The sequence below is a fragment of the Hyperolius riggenbachi genome, chromosome 1 (assembly GCF_040937935.1).
Source record: "Hyperolius riggenbachi isolate aHypRig1 chromosome 1, aHypRig1.pri, whole genome shotgun sequence".
Classification (NCBI taxonomy): Eukaryota; Metazoa; Chordata; class Amphibia; order Anura; family Hyperoliidae; genus Hyperolius; species Hyperolius riggenbachi.
This window is the reverse complement of record NC_090646.1, coordinates 81,643,149-81,664,429: the sequence shown is the minus strand read 5'-3', so window position 1 is coordinate 81,664,429 and position 21,281 is coordinate 81,643,149. Positions and strand designations below refer to the sequence as shown.

At 46.2% G+C, this 21,281-nt stretch overlaps 1 protein-coding gene across 1 annotated transcript in view; it reads right to left on the bottom strand.

Moving 5' to 3' along the window:
* TACC3 (transforming acidic coiled-coil containing protein 3) overlaps window positions 1-21,281 on the bottom strand; it is a 60,014-nt gene that overhangs the window by 38,129 nt on the left and 604 nt on the right. Inside the window, exons 2-4 of the mRNA XM_068275802.1 lie at window positions 11,100-11,256; window positions 10,791-10,936; window positions 3,492-4,844 (exon numbers count right to left, since the gene is read on the bottom strand). Of these exons, the coding sequence (XP_068131903.1) occupies window positions 3,492-4,844; window positions 10,791-10,936; window positions 11,100-11,255 (1,655 nt within the window). The 5' untranslated portion in view covers window position 11,256. The remainder of the gene's footprint in view (window positions 1-3,491; window positions 4,845-10,790; window positions 10,937-11,099; window positions 11,257-21,281) is intronic.

Sequence of the window (21,281 nt, the reverse complement as noted above, 5' to 3'; positions counted from 1 at the left end):
TTGAGGCTGGTTAGTTTATTTTTAGGCACCGATTATGTGCAGTACTTAAAGCAAACCTGAAAGTGAAAATAAACTTATGATACCGGTATAATGAATTGTATGTGTAGTACAGCTAAGAAATAGAACATTCGTAGCAAAGAGGAGTCATGTTTTCCAGTACAGAAAAGAAACTTCAGTTATCTATGCAAAAGAGCTTCCCTGAGCTATTTTTCACCGACTGGGTCAAGTACAGTCTTGTTGTCTGAAGCACTTTAACACCCAAGAGACAGCTTGAGATAAGGATTTACTGTTCTAACGGTCATCAATTCTGCTTTTCTTTATAAGGCCCCGTTCACACTTGCGTTTTGGCATGCAAACGGACCTGATCCGGATTGGAACCGTACGGTTCCGATCCGGATCCGATCCAGATCCGGTCCGTTTGCATCAGGACTGCTTCAGGCTGCCATCCGGATCCGTGGGAGGGGGGGGGGGGGGGAAGATTACCTTAAAATTTGTTAGGGTCTGCAGAAGGTGCACCTGTAGAATCAGGTCCTCCGCTGTAGGCCTCACCACCTCAGACATACTGCCAAAACAGCTCCAGCACGTGTGTCACTGCTGCTCCACTCCAGATATGCTGGGCCCATGTGTCCCCATCCGAAATGGCCGCTATAAATCCTCATAGGAAGTGGGGTAGAACGTCCGGTGTTGTCTCCAGTGTGTTCTGTGCTTCCGTTTCCCATTGGTTTTCTATATCCGGATGGTGCAGTCAGACTCCAGTCCGGGTGCATGGGCCGGATGAGCCGGAGCAAAAAATAGCGCATGTTGGAAAAGTGTCCGGAGTCGGCTCCGTACTGTACGGAACGGACGCGTGTGAAAGTCCGCATGGCCTTTGCATTGCTATGCGGAACGTACGTTCCGTTTGTACAGTATACGGTCCGGATCCGATCAGGCGGATCCGGACAGGGAACGCTAATGTGAACCGGGCCTAAGGGAACCTCAACTAACATTTAAATTAAACACATTATGTAATGTTAATTGAAGTTACCTCGTTACCTCCAGGGCTGTGAAGTCTGTACAAAAATCTTCAGACTCCAACTCCAGGTACCCAAAATGGCTCAGACTCCTCGACTGCATTAGTCTAATACTTACTCCACAGCCCTGGTTACCTCGCCATCAGTTCCTCACCATTTTCTTTGGACAACAATCCCTTCCAGTTCTGACATTTATATCAGTTGTCAGTAAAATATCAGTTGCTGTCAGTTACAGCCGACAGGACAACTGATGTGCCAGGTAATGTCCATGTTTCCCTAATGGCTCAAGTGGGCGATGTTCCTGTTTAACAGTGTGCTGACCAGGAAGCGATTATAGGGTAATGGCCATTTTCAAAATGGAGGACAGAGAATTCTTTTGATCACAGTGGACAAACAGGATGCGGGACAGGAGAAAGATTGAGGAGTAGACTACATGGGAGGCAAGTATGACTTGTGTATGGTTATGTTGACTTAATTTTCAGTTCAGGTTTTCTTTAAAAGACTTGATTTTAAAACTGCAACAGTGACATTTTGCTTCAGGTTTGCTTTGACGCATACATGTTAAACCCCAGCCCGTGGGCCAAATATGGCCCTCAGGGTCATTAAACTTGCATTATGTTTGGCCCACTTTTTACTACCAAGCAAGCTATACTGGAGGTGAAGCGCTAGAACACCTGGAAAGCCATAGGGGGGGGGGGGGGGCTGCAGAAGCTAATTTAAACCTCTATTCTCCTGTGTTAAACAGTTTAGAAGGAAGCCCAAAAGCAATTAGTGAAGATAAAAATCTCAGTTACCTTTGATGTGTGCTTATCAGCAAGTCTGTTATTCTTAAGAAGACGCAAGCCGCATACCATACTGCAAAGCATTCTGGGGCTCTCCCCTCGGCTGCTAATGAGACGTTACAGCAGCTTGTAATCGCGTAGCACTGATAAATCTCGGGCAGACTACACTGCAGGAGTCAGCTATTGTTCCTAGCCACATGGCTCATTAATATTCACTGCACACTGTGTTATTTAGTACAAGCTTATCTGTGATCAGGAAGCAGGCAGGACATGACGACACATTTGACAGAAAAACATGGAGCCTGCCATGAGCATCTATCTCTGCATATACTATATACAAATTCTGTGAAATCCAAACGTGGACAGTGAAATGCATATGTAATGTAAGTACAGCCAATCTTTAGCTACTGATATATGTGTTTATTTTCTCTGAGACCTTATACCCAACAGCTCCTCTTTAACCACCCTGGCGTTCTATTAAGATCGCCAGGGAGGCTGCGGGAGGGTTTTTTTTTTAATAAAAAAAAATATATTTCATGCAGCCAACTGAAAGTTCGCTGCATGAAAGCCCACTAGAGGTCGCTCCGGAGGCGTTCTTCCGATCGCTTCCGGCGCCCAGAATAAACAAGGAAGGCCGCAATGAGCAGCCTTCCTTGTTTTGCTTACATCGTCGCCATAGCGACGAGCGGAGTGACGTCATGGACGTCAGCCGCCTCCGATCCAGCCCTTAGCGCTGGCCGGAACTTTTTGTTCCGGCTACGCTGGGCTCAGGCGGCTGGGGGGACCCTCTTTCGCCGCTGAGCGGCGGCGATCAGGCAGCACATGCGGCTGGCAAAGTGCCGGCTGCGTGTGCTGCTTTTTATTTGAGCCAAATCGGCCCAGCAGGGCCTGAGCGACAGGCTCTGGCGGTACTGGACGAGCTGAGCTCGTCCGCTCAGCAGGTTAAAGTGTACCAGAGCTGGATTACATTAAATGTTTTATACATACCTGGGGCTTCCTCCAGCCTCATACGCACCGATCGCTCCCACACCGCCGTCCTCAGTCTTCCTGCGGCGCCGGTACCGGTTCCCCGCACACTTCCGTCAGACGCAAGTGTGCGGGGAACCGGCGCACAACTTGGTGCCAGTGTACAATTTCTGCCCACTGAGTTTGAAACCCCTGTTTTAAACTGGATGATTTGGCAACCCAGCAGTGTTGGCTGTTGAGAACCAACAAGTCTTGCTATTTGGCTGAACTTTCTGGTTTGGACATCCAGTCATACCCCCCTACAGCTGCAGTCACATCTCCATAATAATAATAATAATAATAATAATAAATAAATAATATGCTGTACCCTGAAAAATAAACCCAGTATTGCTTGGTCAAAGCTCAAAATGAATAAACTGCATACAAATCCTTAAGATTGTAAGCTCGCAAGGGCAGGGCTCTCACCTTTTTGTGTCATGGAAGGTTATTAATTTAATTGCTTGCACTCTGTTAGACATTTATACATTTTAGTCATGTTAAATCAAACTGTAATCAGCAGTGCCGTATTGTGTATCAGTGTTCATATTTGATGTATATCATTGTCTGTATCATTATGTATCCCTTGTTTGTTTTCTTACATTGTACAGCGCCAAGGAATATGTTGGCACTTTATAAATAATAATAATAATAATAATAATAATAATAATAATAATAATAATAATACAAAACATACCCAAACTGCACAGCTGATTCTGCTTCAGTGGCTTCATTTTGTCCTTCTGCTGCCACAGTAACAGCTGGCTCGTTGAGTTCAGTCTTTTCTGCTAAGACTTCAGCAGATCTTTCAGTGCCTTCAGTCTTCTCGGATAGTATGTCAACAGCTGTTTCAGAGCCTTCAGTCTCAGGTGCTGCTGGGACATCACCAGCTGGCTCAATGACTTCAGTCTTTTCTACTGCTGGTCCATTAATAACTGACTCAGAATCTCCAGTCTTTACTACTGTAGGTGTATCAGCAGATAGTTCAGGGTCTTCGGTCTTTTCTTCTGTGGGTACGTCAGCAGGTGGACTCTCTGCTTTTGTTGGTCTGTCCTCTTTCTTTACTGCTGGGGTCTCATTGGTGTCCTTCAAGACTTTAGGAGAAGCAACAATTTTTGACCCTCCACATCCAAATGGATTAAAATTGGGATCATCGAATTTATCCCAGTCAAACTTGTAAGAAGCTTTGGGAACAATGATGTCGTCCTCTGGCGGTTTGGGAGTGTCGTGCTCCTTTTTTTTCTCCGGAGCCACATCCTTCACCACTGCTGGCTTTTGGGGGGCAGTTTTGAGAGGTGGCCTCTTACCCAATTTTTTAGGTGGTGGTTTGCGAACAGGAGCATCACCACTGCCAAAATCAAATTCCATCTTCAGTGGCTCTGCCTTCTCACCTTTCTCTTCTCCATGAGGTTTTTTTGGAGAGTTTTGCATTTTTGAGCCTCCAGTATTAAATGGATCTATGGAATCAATTTGATCAGGGTCGAATTTGTAGGATACTTTTGGAACTGGTGGAGAATTGGGAACATCAGGTTGTGGAGCCTCCGTTTCTCCAGCAGCAAGGGCTGGTACAACATCCACCACAATCTCTGTGCTGCAAACTTCCTTCTCAGCTAAACCAACATCAACCTCAACAGCCGCCACTGGATTGGATGAAGAACTCTCGACTAGAGTCTCCGATGTCAAGGGCACAGTGTCATCTAGCGTTATCTTACCAGAATTATTTAAAGAATCACATCCAGCGGAAAACTGTAGAGTAACTGGAGAATCAGAAAACTCTGGCAAATCCAGTCCAGCTGTAACTGTGCTATCAGCTGGTGCCTCAGACAAGTTTTTCACCTCAAGATCGACCAGTGAATCCGGGATGGTCATTGGTAGGCTGTCTGGTTTCACAGGAGAATTCACCATGGTCTTTGTGCTTTTGAATGGATTGATGTCATCAAGTTTGTCAAAGTCAATGCTGTAGGCACCAGTGCTCTTTAGTGGGGCCTCATCCTCAGGATGGGCTGGCAGATCGATGCCATTGCAGATGGTTTTCTCTTCAGAATTTAGCCTGGTGGTAAAAAGGATAACTAGTTAAGAAGAGCTCTCCCTACATCTACAAAAGCATAAAGAGGATAAAGTACGCTTTATTATTGTAAAGCTACAACTTTACAGAGAACCCCCACATACACCACATTGTTATGATTGCAGCCCAAGGACCAACCACTTTCTACTGGCAACTACTGAGGAGGTATATTGGAATACCAAACAAAAACACACCTCACCCCTTAAGGCGGCCATACAATATTCAAGCTGCCACCAGATCTGTAAATCCCTGCACTGGCTCCAAATCAGTTTCAGGATACGTTTCAAGAGTCTATGCCTGGCGTATAAATCTGTGCACAAAACCTGCCCTACCTACATCTCTGAGCTTGTTCACAGGTATACACACCGGGTCGTCCCCTCCGATCCTCCAATGACCTTCGCCTCACCGCACCATGCATCTCCCACGCCCGCCTGCAGGAGTTCTCAAGAGCCACCCCATACTCTGCAACGCCCTTCCACCGCCCATCAGACTTGCTCCCTCCTTCAACACATCCAAGCAAGCCCTCAAATCCCACCTCTAAGATGGCCTACCCACCACACAGTAACTCTACGGAATCTTTATTTCACAGCCCCACCTAGTGTTTCCAACCTACCCCTTTAGATTGTTAGCCTCTGGCAGGGTCCTCCCTTCCCTGGTGTAATCTACAAGATCGTGTGCTCCTGTCCTATGACAACCTGTACTTGTATTACTGGGCCTACCTAACCAGCCCATATCGATCATGTATTCTGTACAGTTTGCCTTGTATAACTTTGTTTTATGTTGTAGAACCTTATGTCTGTCATCATTGTATATATTTATTGTCCAGTGCTGCGTAATATGTTGGCGCTTTATAAATACAATAAATAATAATCCATTCGATTGTGTTCCTCTCTGATTGAACCTCAGAGAGGGATTCAATTGTCTGCCCACCAATTTCCAATAGATTACCGCATGGAGTAAATTGTAAATCATCCAACTTAGCCTTTAAATCTTAAAGTGGGCTTGAACTCAGAACGTCCCCTGCTCTAACGCTGGGCACACACAGAGCGTTTGCTCCTTATCAATCGAGCCGCTGATGGCTCGATTGATAATTTCCGACAGGTCCGATGACCTGCCAGATGGATTCGCCGCTCGGGCGGACAATAGCGGGGAATCGAGCAGAAGATAAGTAGCGCCCGCAGGGCCAGCGGCTCGATCCGGCGCATAATCGAGGCAGTGTATGCCCAGCATAAAAGATAAACAGCATAATAACCTTTACAGAAAAGCACTTTGCTACAGCGGATACAAATCCTGCAATAAATCTGCAGTGTTTCTTCTTCCCGATTCATGGAAGCAGATGTATTGTTAACATCCTGTGCTTTCAAATGGGCTTATCTGCCATCTCTGCCGTGGCAGTCATGTGACACAGGGGAGAGATCAAATTGCAGCTTGCGATTAGACACAATTGAAGGGAAATTAGACAGGCTAAATTCTAAATACATACAGGGTGTTCTCTCAAGTTTTCCTTCTGTCCTATAGAAGAGTCTAGGTCTACTTTATCTAATGAGCAAAGTAACACATTTTATTTAAAAAGTACCTCTGACCTGGTCATATATAGCTTTATTACTGCTGCTGTGACAAAGTCAGGGAGGTCATGTGACCCTCTGGCTTGACCCAGCTAGCACAGCCTGCACTATGGAAGTCCATAGACCTGAGTGAGCACTGCATTGCTTGAGGATTCCCAAGCTAAGGGAATAAGGGCACAAAGAAAATTCAGTGCTGTATGAATACAAAGCTTCTAATTTTCCAGGACTACATCCTGCCTGCAGTTATAGTCTCCGGTAAATTACAGTGTCTGTTCTGGGCCAGAGGTTTGTTCTTTTACTCTATTCCAGACTTCTAATTTGAGCTTGCCTAGCTTGTTTGCTCACTCTACAGAAGGTTTGTTACTGAGCATTTTCCAATCCACCTACTTTTTAACCCCCGGAGTCTTAAAGGACCAATGGCTCGAAAATCTTAAAATGTAAAATATTTGTAAACATGTACAGATAAGAAGTAGGTTTCCTCCAGAGTAAAAGGAGCCATACATTACTGCTCTCCTATGTTGCGGTCACTTACAGTAAGTAGTAGAAATCTAACAAAACTGACAGGTTTTGGACTAGTCCATCTCGGGGTTTTGGGTGGGCCCAAAGTTAGGTGTGTGTGTGTGTGTAATACCGCGATCCCCCCATCCAGCAACATACATTCAGCCTGGTTCCAGCGATCGGAGCAACCTCCCCGGACAGCTCCGGTCTTCTATATGGGGAGGATCGTACAGGGCGTCTCCGTCATGCGCAGTCACGATCCTCCCCATAGAGAAGACCGGATCTGCGTGGGGAGGCTGCAGCGATCGCTGGAACCAGATTGAATAATGTATAAGCAGCTGGATAGGAGGGGGTTGCTGGACACCTATACTAGCTAGCCTAGTGCTAGCTAAACCTTTCGCAGCCATTTGATCTAATAAATTAATCATGGGGGACTCCTGAAGAGAGCATTGGGTGTACCGCTCAAGAGGTTAATTACATTTCCAGAGTGAAGGGAAAGGGAAGGGAAAGGGTTCAGTGCCAAAAGTAGGACTCAGCTGCAGGGAGGCCCCCCCCCCCCTCATCCTCCTCAGGTCATCCTCGATACTCTCCTCTCCCCATTGCGGAAACCATGTACGGCAGCGGAGGCGGGGTGAATCAAATTCTGGGCTCCAGGTCAATGATGAGGTGGAATTAGTAATCACACTACTTCCTGTGAGCGCCACTGTATACAGGGCAGCCCAGCGGCACATGATCATCGCTTGTAGCCCAGGTGGTGAGTCACCCCGCCACCACACAGGATTTAAGCAATAGAGAGGAGAGCACAGAGAGGGACCTGAAGAGAGGGAGGAGCCCGAATGTACGGCTGCTCTCCTCTCCTCTCCTCTAATCCCCCAGCCTGAGGGGGGGGGGGGGGGTACCAATGGCTGGTTAACCTATACTGGGGATACCTGTATTGGGGCACCTATGGCTGGCAAGGGCTGTGGAGTCAGAGTCGGAGCTATTTTGGGTACCTGAGTCGGAGGTTTCATAAACTGAGGAGTCTGAGTATTTTTGTACCGACTCCACAGCCCTGTGGCTCGCTAACCAATACTGGAGATACCTCGGCTTATACTCGGACCAATTATTTTTTCCCTTTTTTTGTTTTTAAGAATAAAAGTTGGGAGTCGGACAGGAGTATATATGGCACCCTCTGCAGAAAAACATTGTTGGTAATCACCAAGATTTCACACATGCCATAGAAGTTCGGTAATTTGCCCAAAAACATGGCTTCAATTCACTAAGGCTTGGTTCACACATAAATCTGTACATTTCTGGTCCAGTCCTGCCCATTTTGCATCAGTTTTACCTGACCGGATATGTACCCCTTTTATGGGTGCACACCAATAGAAACATATACAAAACTGACAGGACTGGATGGCTTGGTTCCCACTTGAGGGGAAGCATAACGGGCACGGTAAGTGGATGCACTCCAACCATTTTGCATACACTCTGGGACGACCGCTCAAATCGATAGGTAGAATTTTCATTGGTCCACCATGAACCAATAGGAATTCTCCCTGTTGCCGAGGTTTCCCATTGGTTGCAGCCCAATGGAGATGCCCATATTTCTGCCAGCCATCGAACTGTGTATAAGGACCGAGCGGGGGCAGGACACGTAGCCTGGGGCACATGCATTACCCCCATAGGCTATATGGAGGAACTCATCTGCCTGCCCATGATTAGCGCAGACAGCACAGAAGTGTGATCCGCTTACTGCATGAGATCGGGCGGATCCGTTGCAGAGCGACAAGTGTGAATGGCTCCTATTTATAAAAAAGGAGCCATTCACTGTTAGTTTAGAGATGAGCTGAGGGCAAAATATTGTCTGCTCACCACTCAAGTGGAAAAAAGCCATAGAAGCACTTACAAAACTGATACCAACTGTCTAAAAACTGAGCGGACACCTTTTTGTGTGTGAACCAAGTCTTAGACCAGTCCAGTAAACAGAAGTCTAAACAGCTGTAGCGTTGGCTTCCACAGCAAGCTCCATTCTGCTACAGCAATCCAAATAGTAAAAGGCATCCCCAGCATCCCTTTAGACCTGCATGTGCCCGCCTAGTCCCTCTAAAGCAGTTTTTTTTTTTTATTTTAATACCCCTAGTTTAGATGAACTTTTAATAATCACAAGACACCATGCTTGGATGATTTCACCAAATGCTCTGCGGCATCTTGGAGCAGGAGTCTAAAGGGTCAGAGGGATTCAGAGCTGAAAAACATACAAAATATTTTATTCATACCTGGATCGCGCCCACACAGCTGCCCGCAGCTCCGATACAGAGTCCCCACACTTTTACCATTGCGGCCAGTCTACACAGGAGAAGTGCGCCCTCTACCTATCTCTCCAGCAGCTGGAGAGATACGCAAACAGAGCACTTCACTTACGCTAGATTGGTTCCGACTGACGAAGTGCAGGGACCCGGTGTCGGAGCTGTGGAGGACGGCGGCGTGGGTGCGATCCAGGCAGATGGGGCTGGAGGAAGCCCCAGGTATGTATAAAATCTTTATTTTTCAGCTCTAGTACACTAACACCTAAAGAGCTGCAGGGGAAACCTCTTCTGCGCAGGCTCCCTTCTCTACTGCCAGTGGCAATGCTTCAGGGGCTGCAAAACCCCCACCATGCATCTTGCATACTCTTGCAGCCAGTTGCAATTCACTACCTACATGGTAGGGATCTTTCCCAGGGGGGCTCAAAATATGGCAACAAAGATGGTCCCCCTCGGGCAGTAGCCAAGCCTCAGGGTGGGCTGTCTGCAGTTCTCTGCCTCTATCCTATCCCCCCCCCCACCCTTTGCCCCCAGGGAGCAGTCATCTGAGTGGTGGCAGTGCTTGGGGTGCTGTCAGCACTGCCCCCAGTTTCTTGCCTGCATGGGAGGCCTACACACAGCACTCCTGTTGAGATATCCTCTTCAGATTGTAAGCCTTTGAAAGGGCCTGCCTCAACTCCCCCCAGTGTGTCTAATCTTGCAACCCCAGCTAGGACACCCTTCCCGTGGACAAACTTAGACTTTATTTTCTGTGTCTGTAAAATCACATGATCATGCATCTTAATATAACCTTATGTTATATAACCATCTCCTACCTCTGTCTGTCACCCCTAATTCATGTAGCCCTATTTATTGTCCAGCTCTGTATAATATGTTGGCGCTTTATAAATGAATAATAGGCTCAATAAATAAATAGATGCAAAGAATGTTGCATGTGCCGACAACTGGCTGACTGCGCAGCTGCATCGAGGGACACAGACACTTCAAGGGGCTGGAAGATGACCAAATAAACTTCTGTTTATAAACCTCTGTTTAACCCTTCCAATGCTGGTCTAGAAAAAAAAAATGCTGGTTGCATATAATAAGCTGTAAATAATGTTTTAGAGCAAAGTTGAAATGCAGGGTTATATTCCGCTTTAAAGATCTCTGGTTTACTTTAAACCTCTTATGAAAGATTGTGTTTATAACAACCTCAAAGCACCCCTTGACACATCTGTTAGGAGTATTCAACAGCCATGTACAGTATAGAAGATACACCAAAACGCATTACTTTACACTTCTAATGTACTACAAATACCAGTTTATGCACAATTTACAATTGCGTATAGTTATATTTTAACCATGACAAATTCCCCCTAAGACCAGCCCAAGTAACCCCAGGGGCGCACATACCATGTGTTGGCTGTCAGCCCGGAAAGTGCACGAGTGAAACAGTCACCCGCAATCATGTGTCCCAAAACCGTTATTACCTTTAAAGGGGGAGTAATTCAATTTCCTATTTTAGTTTAAATCTGATTATTTTTTTCTCTGTAAGAGATTTGTATCTGCCAGGAAATAAGCCCAGTACTGCAATGTAACCTTACCTGGAAGCATCTCCCACAGACAGATGGAGCTGCTCCAGAGCGTCAGCACAGTCATCCAGTGTGAAGACGCTCTCTGGCTTGGTAACGTTGATGGGGCTGACGATCCTGTGAGTCTGAGGGTCCCGCCTTGGAGTCTGGAAAGTGACCTGGAAGGCAGAATGATGCATTCAGTACAGCGCAGGCAGCACATGTGTGACTAACAGCTTCCTGTGCAGAGAGAGAACTTTTCTCCAGTTCACAGCACTCCTTTCACTGGCAGCCGTGTCTGTGTGGCTACACCCCGACATCATCCAGCCCTACAATAAGTACCTTCATGCTTTTGCCAGTGCTCTTGGGAGGCAGATTCTCTTTCTGTGAGGATCGGAGGATGGAGACTCTGCCGGTAGGTTGCGGAGGAGTAAACAGGAAGTCACACGTCTCAGCTGTTATGCTGAAATTTTCATCGTTTTGGGCTTGTAGACTCATTCTGCAGTAGAGGGAAAAAAAGAAAACTAGTGATGACAAATGCTGGGAGCCGGCTGAAAAACCATAAACCACACAGAGGGAAGACCAGAGGGGAAGGAGGGACACCACTCACAATAGGGGATGCAGCTGCACTACAATGGACAGTTACCACAGCCTCATGCTCCAGTACAAATACAGTTTCTGTACACAGGGCCATGACAGTGTGTAATGACTCATGTAATACCAGACTCCAGCTGTGGCTTCTCTGAGCAAAACTAAAAACTAAGATTTAATATAGCCTTCCAGCTACCCCACCCACATCCATGCCCAGGTCTTTAAAGAGAACCCGAGGTGTGTTTAAAGAATGTTATCTGCATACAGAGGCTGGATCTGCCTATACAGCCCAGCCTCTGTTGCTATCCCAAACCCCACTAAGGTCCCCCTGCACTCTGCAATCCCTCATAAATAACAGCCGTGCTGTGAGGCTGTGTTTACATCTGTAGTGTCAGTCTTGGCTGCTCCCCCGCCTCCTGCATAGCTCCGGTCCCTGCCCCCGTCCCTTCCCTCCAATCAGCAGGGAGGGAAGGGATGCAGGCGGGGACTGGAGTTCTGCAGGAGGCGGGGAGAGCAGCAGACTGACACTATAGAGATAAACACAGCCAGTTCTGACAAGCTGTTTGTCAGCAGCGTGGCTGTGATTTATGAGGGATTGCCGAGTGCAGGGGAACCTTAGGGGGGTTTGGGATAGCAACAGAGGCTGGGCTGTATAGGCAGATCCAGCCTCTGTATGCAGATAATATTCTTCAAACCCACCTCGGGTTCTCTTTAAAGGGGCTCTCCGGGCTCCCTTCCATCACCCCTGTAATGGGATATCAGACAATAAAAGTTGTGGATATGTCCTAACTGGAAATAATTACTACCTGATGCTAGTAACTGAATGCTGGTTCACACATGCATAAAAAATAAAATAAACAGTACAGTTTTCCTGACTAGAAAACAAAAGTTTGCTTTCTAAAAACAGAAAGCATGTGCTATAATTCAGGTTGGAGTGAGCTCTGAGGGGTCTCTCACGATGCATCACTGCTGAAATATGCAAATCACCCATTGTTGTCTGAGCTAAACACACCTCCAGAACCGCTGGAATGCAATGATGTATTAGCTTGTTAAAATTACAGAGCCACAATAATCCAACATGCATACAGACTGTTTTGGATTAGTTGATCCTCATTAATCCATGCCATGCATTGAGGATAAACCAATCCGAAACAAGTCTGTATGCATGGTGGACTATTGTGGCTCTAATATTACCAAGCTGATACATCATTGCATTCCACCGGATCTGGAGATGTGGCTAACTTACAAGTACAACAATGGATAATTTGCATATTTCAGCAGTGATGCATTGTGAGAGACCCCTCGGAGCTCACTCCAACCTGACTTACTGCAAATGCCTTCTGTTAGAGACACTGAAGCGAAAAAAAAATGATATGATTTGTATGTGTAGTACAGCTAAGAAATAAAGCATTAAGATCAGATACATCAGTCTAATGGTTTCCAGTACAGGAAGAGTTAAGAAACTCCAGTTATCTATGCAAAAAAAGCCATTAAGCTCTATGACTTTCAAAGTCGTGGAGAGGGCTGTTATCTGACTTTTATTATCTCAACTGTTAGTGAACAAATTTCTTTTTCTCTGCCAGAGGAGAGGTCATTAGTTCAGACTGCTCTGAAAGAATCATTTTGAATGCTGAGTGTTGTGTAATCTGCACATATTATAGAATGATGCAAGGTTAGAAAATACACTATATACCTGAAAATAAAAAGAATAATATTTTTTTTGCTGCTAATCTAGTAATTATTCATAGTAGACAACCAATTCATTATATCATATTTTTTTCGCTTCAGTGTCTCTTTAAGAAAGCAAACTTGTTTTGTATAGTATTTTAGTAGGAGGGCTTTTTGGTCCATTGTAGCCCAGTGTTCTCCCCAGGCTCAGTTTTGGTGACCACCTGGTAGGGCTGCACAGTTTTTCGGTTTAAAACCGAAACCGCGGTTCGAGGCAAGACGATCTGCTGATAGTCAGTACCTTCGGTTTTTCGGTCCGCTGTCTGTAACATCTTGCTTCTGGCCCCGCTGTGCGCGGATTGGCCAGAAGCAGTGAATATGTATAAGTGTTAATGAGCGGGGGCGTATCCACTAGAGCGAGCGGCCGGGCACATCATACAGCATTACCTATCACTGGCTAGCGATGGAATGACAGCAGCGGTAGGCGGAGCTGTATGTTCTGTACATCTCCGCCTACCGCTGCCGTCATTCTATCGCTAGCCAGTGATAGGTAATGCTGTATGATGTGCCCGGCCGCTCGCTCTAGTGGATCCGCCCCCCGCTCATTAACACTTATCCATATTCACTGCTTCTGGCTAATCCGCGCACAGCGGGGCCAGAAGCAATATATTGCGGACCAGGCAGTGCAGACCGTGAGCCAAACCCAAGCCCCCCCCCCCCCCCCCCCCACAGCCCAAAGTGCGAAAAGCAGGAATTTATTAAACAAAAGTAAAAAAAACAAACAAAAAAAAAACCGGGGAAAAATCGAAATTGCAATTTGAGAGAAAAATTGCAATTTCGATTTTTGCCTAAAATCGTGCAGCCCTACCACCCGGCTGTATTCAGCTCACCTCCTCCTATGCTGTAAGCAGAGTTGCACACAGACGCACCGACCCTGCATTCTCTCATCTCGCCCCACCCGGCTACTTTTTCATGCCACCCGGCTGGAAAAAAATTTCTGGGGAGAGCACTGTAGCCCCTCACACATTCATAGGAGTTCTGGTTCACCATGAGCTTGCTGGGTACTCAGTTTTCCTGACTGGAGAGAGCTGTATACACTTACATGAAAATGGATTGCATCTTATTGCAACGAACCTTTCAAGAGTACCTCCAGTGTATTTTTCACCGTGAGGAATGCTTTCCCTTGTAGTTCCAGAATGTAACATCAATTGAGCGAGTGAATAACTCACCCGTTCACCGGTAAATGTGCATTAGCTATGTACTGTGATTTTAAATAATTTACGGGGCAATCAACATTTTGCCCCGCACCCATTTTTTTGTGATCAAAGCATGCAGCGTTTTGTGACCGTGGTCATAGAAATTGGATAACCTGAAGAGGGCTTATCCAGCTTGAAGTAAGAAAAGGCCAGTAAGAGGTGTGGCAATAGGTCAGTCTTACAGTGATACAAACATGTCACCCTATACATGTCTCCCAACCTAGACAGCATGTTCAAAAAAAATAGACAGGCATTTCTCCAAAATAACATAATTGGGTCTCAGGTCCAGTGAAAGATCAGACTCCATGATAAAGCCAAACAGCACTCATGACAGCCCCCAGAGATAGACAGCACCCCATGACAGCATTCATGTAACTAAGGCACCGGGAAATAGAGTAGCCAAAAACCAGCTAACCCTGCTCCTGCAAAAATCCCTGCGGCATTAATTACCATTTCCCCCTCCAGTACGGCGTGGACTTGAGTGAAAATACACAATTCGGCTTCCATCTATTGCTGGTGGCAGAATTACACTGTTTTTATAGTAATTTGGGTCCTGTATTTTGACGACACCTAAATTACTGTCTGAGCAAAACTGTAGTCTTAAATTGAACCTAAATGCAAGTAAAAAAAAAAAAAGTTTCACTTACCTGGGGCTTCTACCAGTCGCCTGCAGCCATTCTGTGCTCTCAAGGTCAGTCCTGGATCCTCTGGTCCCCCGCCGCCAGCTAGAGTCGATGAACCGCCACATGCATCATTGCACGGTACAGGATGCTATTGCAGGCGTCAGCACGTATCGAATGTGTTCCACCTGCAATAGCATCCTGTACCTTCGGGAACACATGCAATGACACACGCGGCGGCCTGCCGACTCCCGAGTCTGCTAAAACGAAGCTAGCTGGCGGGGGACCAGAGGATCCGGGACTGACTGAGGGCACAGGATGGCTACAGGTGGCTGGTAGAAGCCCCAGGTAAGTGAAATTTTTATTTGAGTTCAAGTTCCCTTTAATTCAAATTATGGCCTATGGCAGCGCATGAAGTTTCCAAATTTCCAGAGCCTTTTTGCCCGTCTCGTTCATGACAGCCCCTCGGTAACAAAAAGCACCGCAGAACAGACCAGAGTAGAAGAGTACATCATGACAGTCCACCAGTAATCGACAGAGCCCCTTGATTACCCACTAGTAGTACAAAAGAACAGCCAGCAACCTATGATTACTTCCGTTAGCGCATGATGACAGACCAAAGCAACAGCACCCCAACATAGCCCTCCAGTTATAGACAGCACCCCTGTATAGGTCAGACATACTGCTTTGTACACTCACTGTCACTATAACTGGGGTAGGGTGACTGTACTCCAGTTCTGATGCCCTTGAGCCCAGCCACAGTTCATCTGTGTAACTCCCCATATACCAGCCTCCAGCTTCCTGCTTACATCTATGATTGGAAAATGGAGGAGGAAGCTGGTCGATACCAAGTAGCCAAGGTGACTGCTGGCTGTACTGAAGACTATTGAGTCACAAGTGCATCACCTGCCCGCCACCATAGTGAAGACAGGCAGGAGTTTACAGAGAGACAGTCCAAAGAAGTGGGAGGAACGCCTTGTGTTCTCGCAACAGCTGATTTGCACCCCCAATAGTCATACCTATCACCATGCCAGAAGTACGAGAATCCAAAAACAGCCTGGAGAGCACACTGCATAATGGCAAACAGCAATGCATTTGCAATACTCTGTTTACAAGGTTACCCCCTTATTAAACCACCCTCTCAAGGGTTACAATGTCTAATTACTACACCATGGGAAATTTCTATATCTAGTATACCTGAGCACATGATAATCATGTATGCCCAGGGCTATAGGTAACATTTTTCTCCTGCATTTGGGCTATGTTGGACAGTAGTGCAATTCTCTTTTATAACGAATTAGAGGTCATTAAGCCAGTGTGTGGCCTACAAAGATCAGGTCAGCATCTTTGGTTTCATTCTGCCTTTTAGGTAGCCTGAAGAGGAATATGAAGGCTGACATTTATTTACTTTTAACCCTTGCACTGCCAGCTAATTTTTTAAACAAAAGCTACATACCAGCGCCAGCTATGTTTATATTGTGTTTATTAAATTTCTTCCCCAAATCTACAATGTACCAAAGTCCACATTAGTCAGGAGGATTGTTAAGTAAAAAAAAAAAAAAAATCAGTTTAACTTACCTGGGGCTTCTTGCAGGCCCCTGGAGTCATTCTGTGCTTGCTCCCTCCTTCCAAGGCCGTCCATTCAGCAGTGGCAACCCCTGCAAAGCTGGCCGGTCATCGACAGTTGGCGGCTACTGCGCACGCACAGCCCCAAGCTGCGCAAACTCTGTTCCCACTCCTGCAGCATTCTGGGCATGCACAGAACACTCCCAGCCACGTGAGCGAGCTGAGAAGGCGCATGGCAGCCAGCTTTGCAGCTGTTGCTGCTTCTTGATGGAGGGACTAGGACGGACGTCGTGGGCACAGGATAACTCCAGGGGGCAGCAAGAAGCCCCAGGTATTTTCAGGTGCAAATAAATTTAAGGTAGCTATACATCAGACAACTTGGCGGCTGATCGACCATCCGATTGGATTATTATAACAGGAATCGGATGACAATCGGTGCCGCCAAGTGCATGCCCAACTGACAATGCGACCAATTTCAGGTCGAAATTGGACGCACACCGTTCAGACATACAGCAATATGTCAGGGCGTCGTGTGCACAGCAGCAACAGTGATATCAGGACGAGCAACGAAACCCCTGGTGCCGCTCCTCTAATGTGTAAGGGTTTGCATTTATACATTACCTGTCCTGTGTCGACGTGCCCGTCCTTCCGAATCCTCCGCTCTTCAGTTAGCCCCATACATACCACTGGCGCATAGCACACCACGCCAGCAGAGGGTAGAAGGCTGATGGAAGAGCAGCAGATTCAGGAGTTGACGGGCACAGCAACACAGGACAGGTAATGTATAAATGTATACACTTACACATTAAAAACAGGGAACACCAAGAGCCCCAATAGTGTAATTCATACTGGACAAGGTGGCAATAAGTTTGTATTGCTAGATACTCACAAGTCAGGGTCACCAGCAGGCAACCACTGTAAAGGCAGGTGGGGAGATTGTCCTGACCCCACTCAGGATTAAGAAGTCGCTCTCTGTAGACAGGAAGAAAGGGTAGCAACCCTCCACCAAGGGTGGACTCAAAATTGTATACAATGAACAGAGGCGCCAAAAGTAGAAGATTAGATTAAATGAGCTTAAAAACCAACTTAAATGGCAAAATTGGAGGAAGTGGTGGTCTTACCTCCCTCAAGCAGACACGACAACGACTGCGATTCAGACAGTCAAACACTTATTAGGAACTCCAAAAAGAAATGCAACGCGTTTCGCAGGTTCAACCCCGCTTCATCAGAGGCGCTTAATTTGAATCCTTGTGCAGATTGTTTGATACTCCTCCCTATATTGCCTGATGAAGCGGGGTTGAACCTGCGAAACGCATTGCATTTCTTTTTGGAGTTCCTAATAAATGTGTTTGACTGTGAATCGCAGTCGTTGTCGTGTCTGCTTGAGGGAGGTAAGACCACCACTTCCTTCGAATTTTGCTATTTAAGTTGGTTTTTAAGCTCATTTAATCTAATCTTATACTTTTGGCGCCTCTGTTCATTGTATACACTTACACATTAGAGGAACAGCAGCAAGGCAGCAGACAATTCCTGAGAGACTTAAAGGGAACCTTAACTGGCGTGGAAAAAATAATTCACTTACCTGGGGGCTTTCCCAAGCCTCCTGCAGCAGTCCTGTGCCCGCGCTGGTCCTTCGGTGCCCTCCGGTCTCCCTCTGCCGCTAAGTTTCGTTTTCAGACGACTGCCAGTCGTCCTCGGGCAAAGCGTCATGTTCTTCCGCATTCCCCGTCGTAAAGAGCCGTAAAGCACGTCCGCATGATGCCAAACGCGTCATGCGGACGCGCTTTACGACGGGGAATCCGGAAGAAGATGACGCTTTGCCCGAGGACGACTGGCAGTCGTCTGAAAACGAAACTTAGCGGCAGAGGGAGACCGGAGGGCACCGAAGGACCGGCGTGGGCACAGGACGGCTGCAGGAGGCTTGGGAAAGCCCCCAGGTAAGTGAATTATTTTTTCCACGCCAGTTAAGGTTCCCTTTAATGCTGAAATTGATCAGGAACTGGCCTGCGTCGTATGGGCAGCCCGCTCTCCGATCAGATAGAGATTTGTCTCTTGGTCAAATCTGCCAATCATCGCTAGATATATAGCCACCTTTAAAGGGGTTCTGTTAGGGGTTTCTGAGGAGAAAAACAGACCCTTACCTTGGGCTTCTATCAGCCCCGTGCAGCGGTAATGTCCCACGCCGTCCTCCTCCCATCTGCTGTTCTCCGCCGCCGGCCCCGGTCTAAGCGGCATGGGATCGAACTGCGGCTGCGCTACAGTGGCCGCGAACCCGCTCGCTTCCGCCTGCGTCATCGGAAGCTTACTGCGCAAGCGCAGTACAAGGCTCCGTTGTACTGCGCCTGCGCAGTAAGCCTCAGATGACGCGAGTGGAGGCACGGCAACGCGCATTATTCGTCTGTGTGACAGACGAATAATAGCCCGGTGCCGGCTGCGGGGAACGGCAGATGGGAGTAGGACGGCGTGGGACATTACCACTGCAGGGGGCTGATAGAAACCCCAGGTAAGTGGCAGTTTTTCTCCTCAGGAACCCCCACAGAACCCCTTTAAGAGTACTGAGAATTATGCTAATTATGATACAGATTTATACTAATTTTTGCGAAAAATCTATTGTAAAATTGACTAATAAAATCTTGAAGAAAATGCATTTCACTGGTCCATATTCAAGCTGCATAGATTTGCAACAACATTTGCAGATTTCTGCATTCACTTAGAATTATTTGCATATTTCAAGCAAAGTAGAAAGTTGGCACTGTGCCAAAATGTACTAGACACCTTTTATTAAACACCCGTGGCAACAGAATATAGGGACACAAGAATGCCTATAAGCATCCGCTGCAGGAGGAAGTAGTTTTGCATTACAAAGTTTTTAGAAGTTGAACGCTTATAGATGAGAAAGCAGAACACCTATAGACAGTTGGGGCAGTATAATGCTGGGTACACACTATGAGATTTTCTGGACAATTTACTGTCAGATCGATTATTTCCAACATGTCCAATTTGCTTTCCGATCAATTTCTGTTCACTTTAATAAGAAGTCGATCGGAAAGCAAATCGAACATGTTGGAAATAATCGATCTGACCGTAAATCGGCCAGAAAATCTCAGTGTGTACCCAGCATAAGGATTAAACAATGTAAATTGCCTGGCTGTCCTGCTGAGCCTCTGCCTCTAAAAATGTAGCCATAAACAAGCATGCAGATCATAGGTTTGTAAAAAAAAAAAAAAAAAAAAAAAAAAAAAAAAAATCTGCATTCAAAGATCAGCAAGACTGCCAGGCAACTGGTATTGGTTAAAAATAACATCAACATGGCAGCCTCCATACACCTCGTTTCAGGTTTCCTTTAAACATTGTATTAGCATCAATCGTTAACCTGCTTCGTAATTATCGAATGCAGTTACCGGTGTTCGATAATCAAGCATTCAATCATGCATTTTCAACAAAGATCCTTTCAGAATGTCCAATGGAAACATTTGACCGATTGCTGCCCAAAATCAGTCGAGTCATCAATAGGTTATGCTTGCTACTGCACAGATTTTCATCCAGTTCAATATTATATCAGATGGTCAATTGAGCCACAAAACCGGCAGATGCATGGCCACCTTAAAGAGAACCTGTAAGGAAAAAAAAAAGTGCCTCTACAGGGTACTTACCTCAAGAGCAGGAAGACTGCATCCTAATGAGGTTTTCCCCATCCTCCTGTGTAGCCCCAATCCAGCACTGCCTCCCCCACTCCAAAAAAAATAAAAATAAACCCACAGACACAGTAGCTCCTGCAGCATTTGGCGATATTTACCTTTAAGTTCAAGCGCAGGCGCAGTGCCAGTTTCCCTCTCGGGCTCCAGTCGAAATAGCCAACCCCGATCAGCCCGCTCTACCGCACAGATAGAAAAATAAAGCCTCATAAGGATCCAGAGGCTATCACCTCCAGGGGTAAGCACCCCTAGGGGCACTTTTCTTTATTACAGGTACTCTTTAATAGATAGCCACCAGATTCTACCATCAGATAGATCAGGCAGCCATGATACAGAATCAATCTCCGGCAGATTCGATCACAGTGATTGAATCTGCCAGGGAAAAAACAAGTGTTCAGGCACCTAAAGAAAAAAAAAAAAAAGTGGCCATACACTTATAGATAGATTTGCAGCAGATTCGACCATCAGATAGATTTCTGTCAGATGCCTGTCAAGTTGAACCTGACAGGAATTTATCTGATGTGTACCACACACTAGGAACAGACTTCCAATAGATTATAGAAGGAAAGCTTTTGGAAATCGATCTAAATGCATTATTGGACTATTATGCTGGGCATATACAGCTCGATTTTGCTGCTCGATCGTTTCACAGATCGATTCCGCAGTCAATTCTCTTATCTTCCGCTCATTTTTCTTATCTTTTTCATTCACTGCTATCTGGAATAAAACAGCAAAACGATCTGGCGGGAGACCAGACATGTTGGAAATGATCTATCGAGCCATCTTAATGGCTCAAAATCAAGACGTGTATGCCCAGCATTAGATCCAATGCAACTCTATGGGCCAGCAGATCAACCAATATTGGGCCCCTTAGCTTTGTCAAATTCCACATCACACCTACAGCAAACTATACATCTACACCAATGCAGAAAGCCATTTATTCCTGACCAGTTCTCACTACAGATATGTACAAATCATGAACAGCTCAGTAAACCCCACTACATCTCCATATAGCCTAAAGTGGCTCATACACTCAGCCAATTTCTGGACGATCAATCAATCAAAATCAATCTCAAATCAATTGACCAATCCACAGCCAATTTCAATCGCTTTCAATCAATCTGGCAG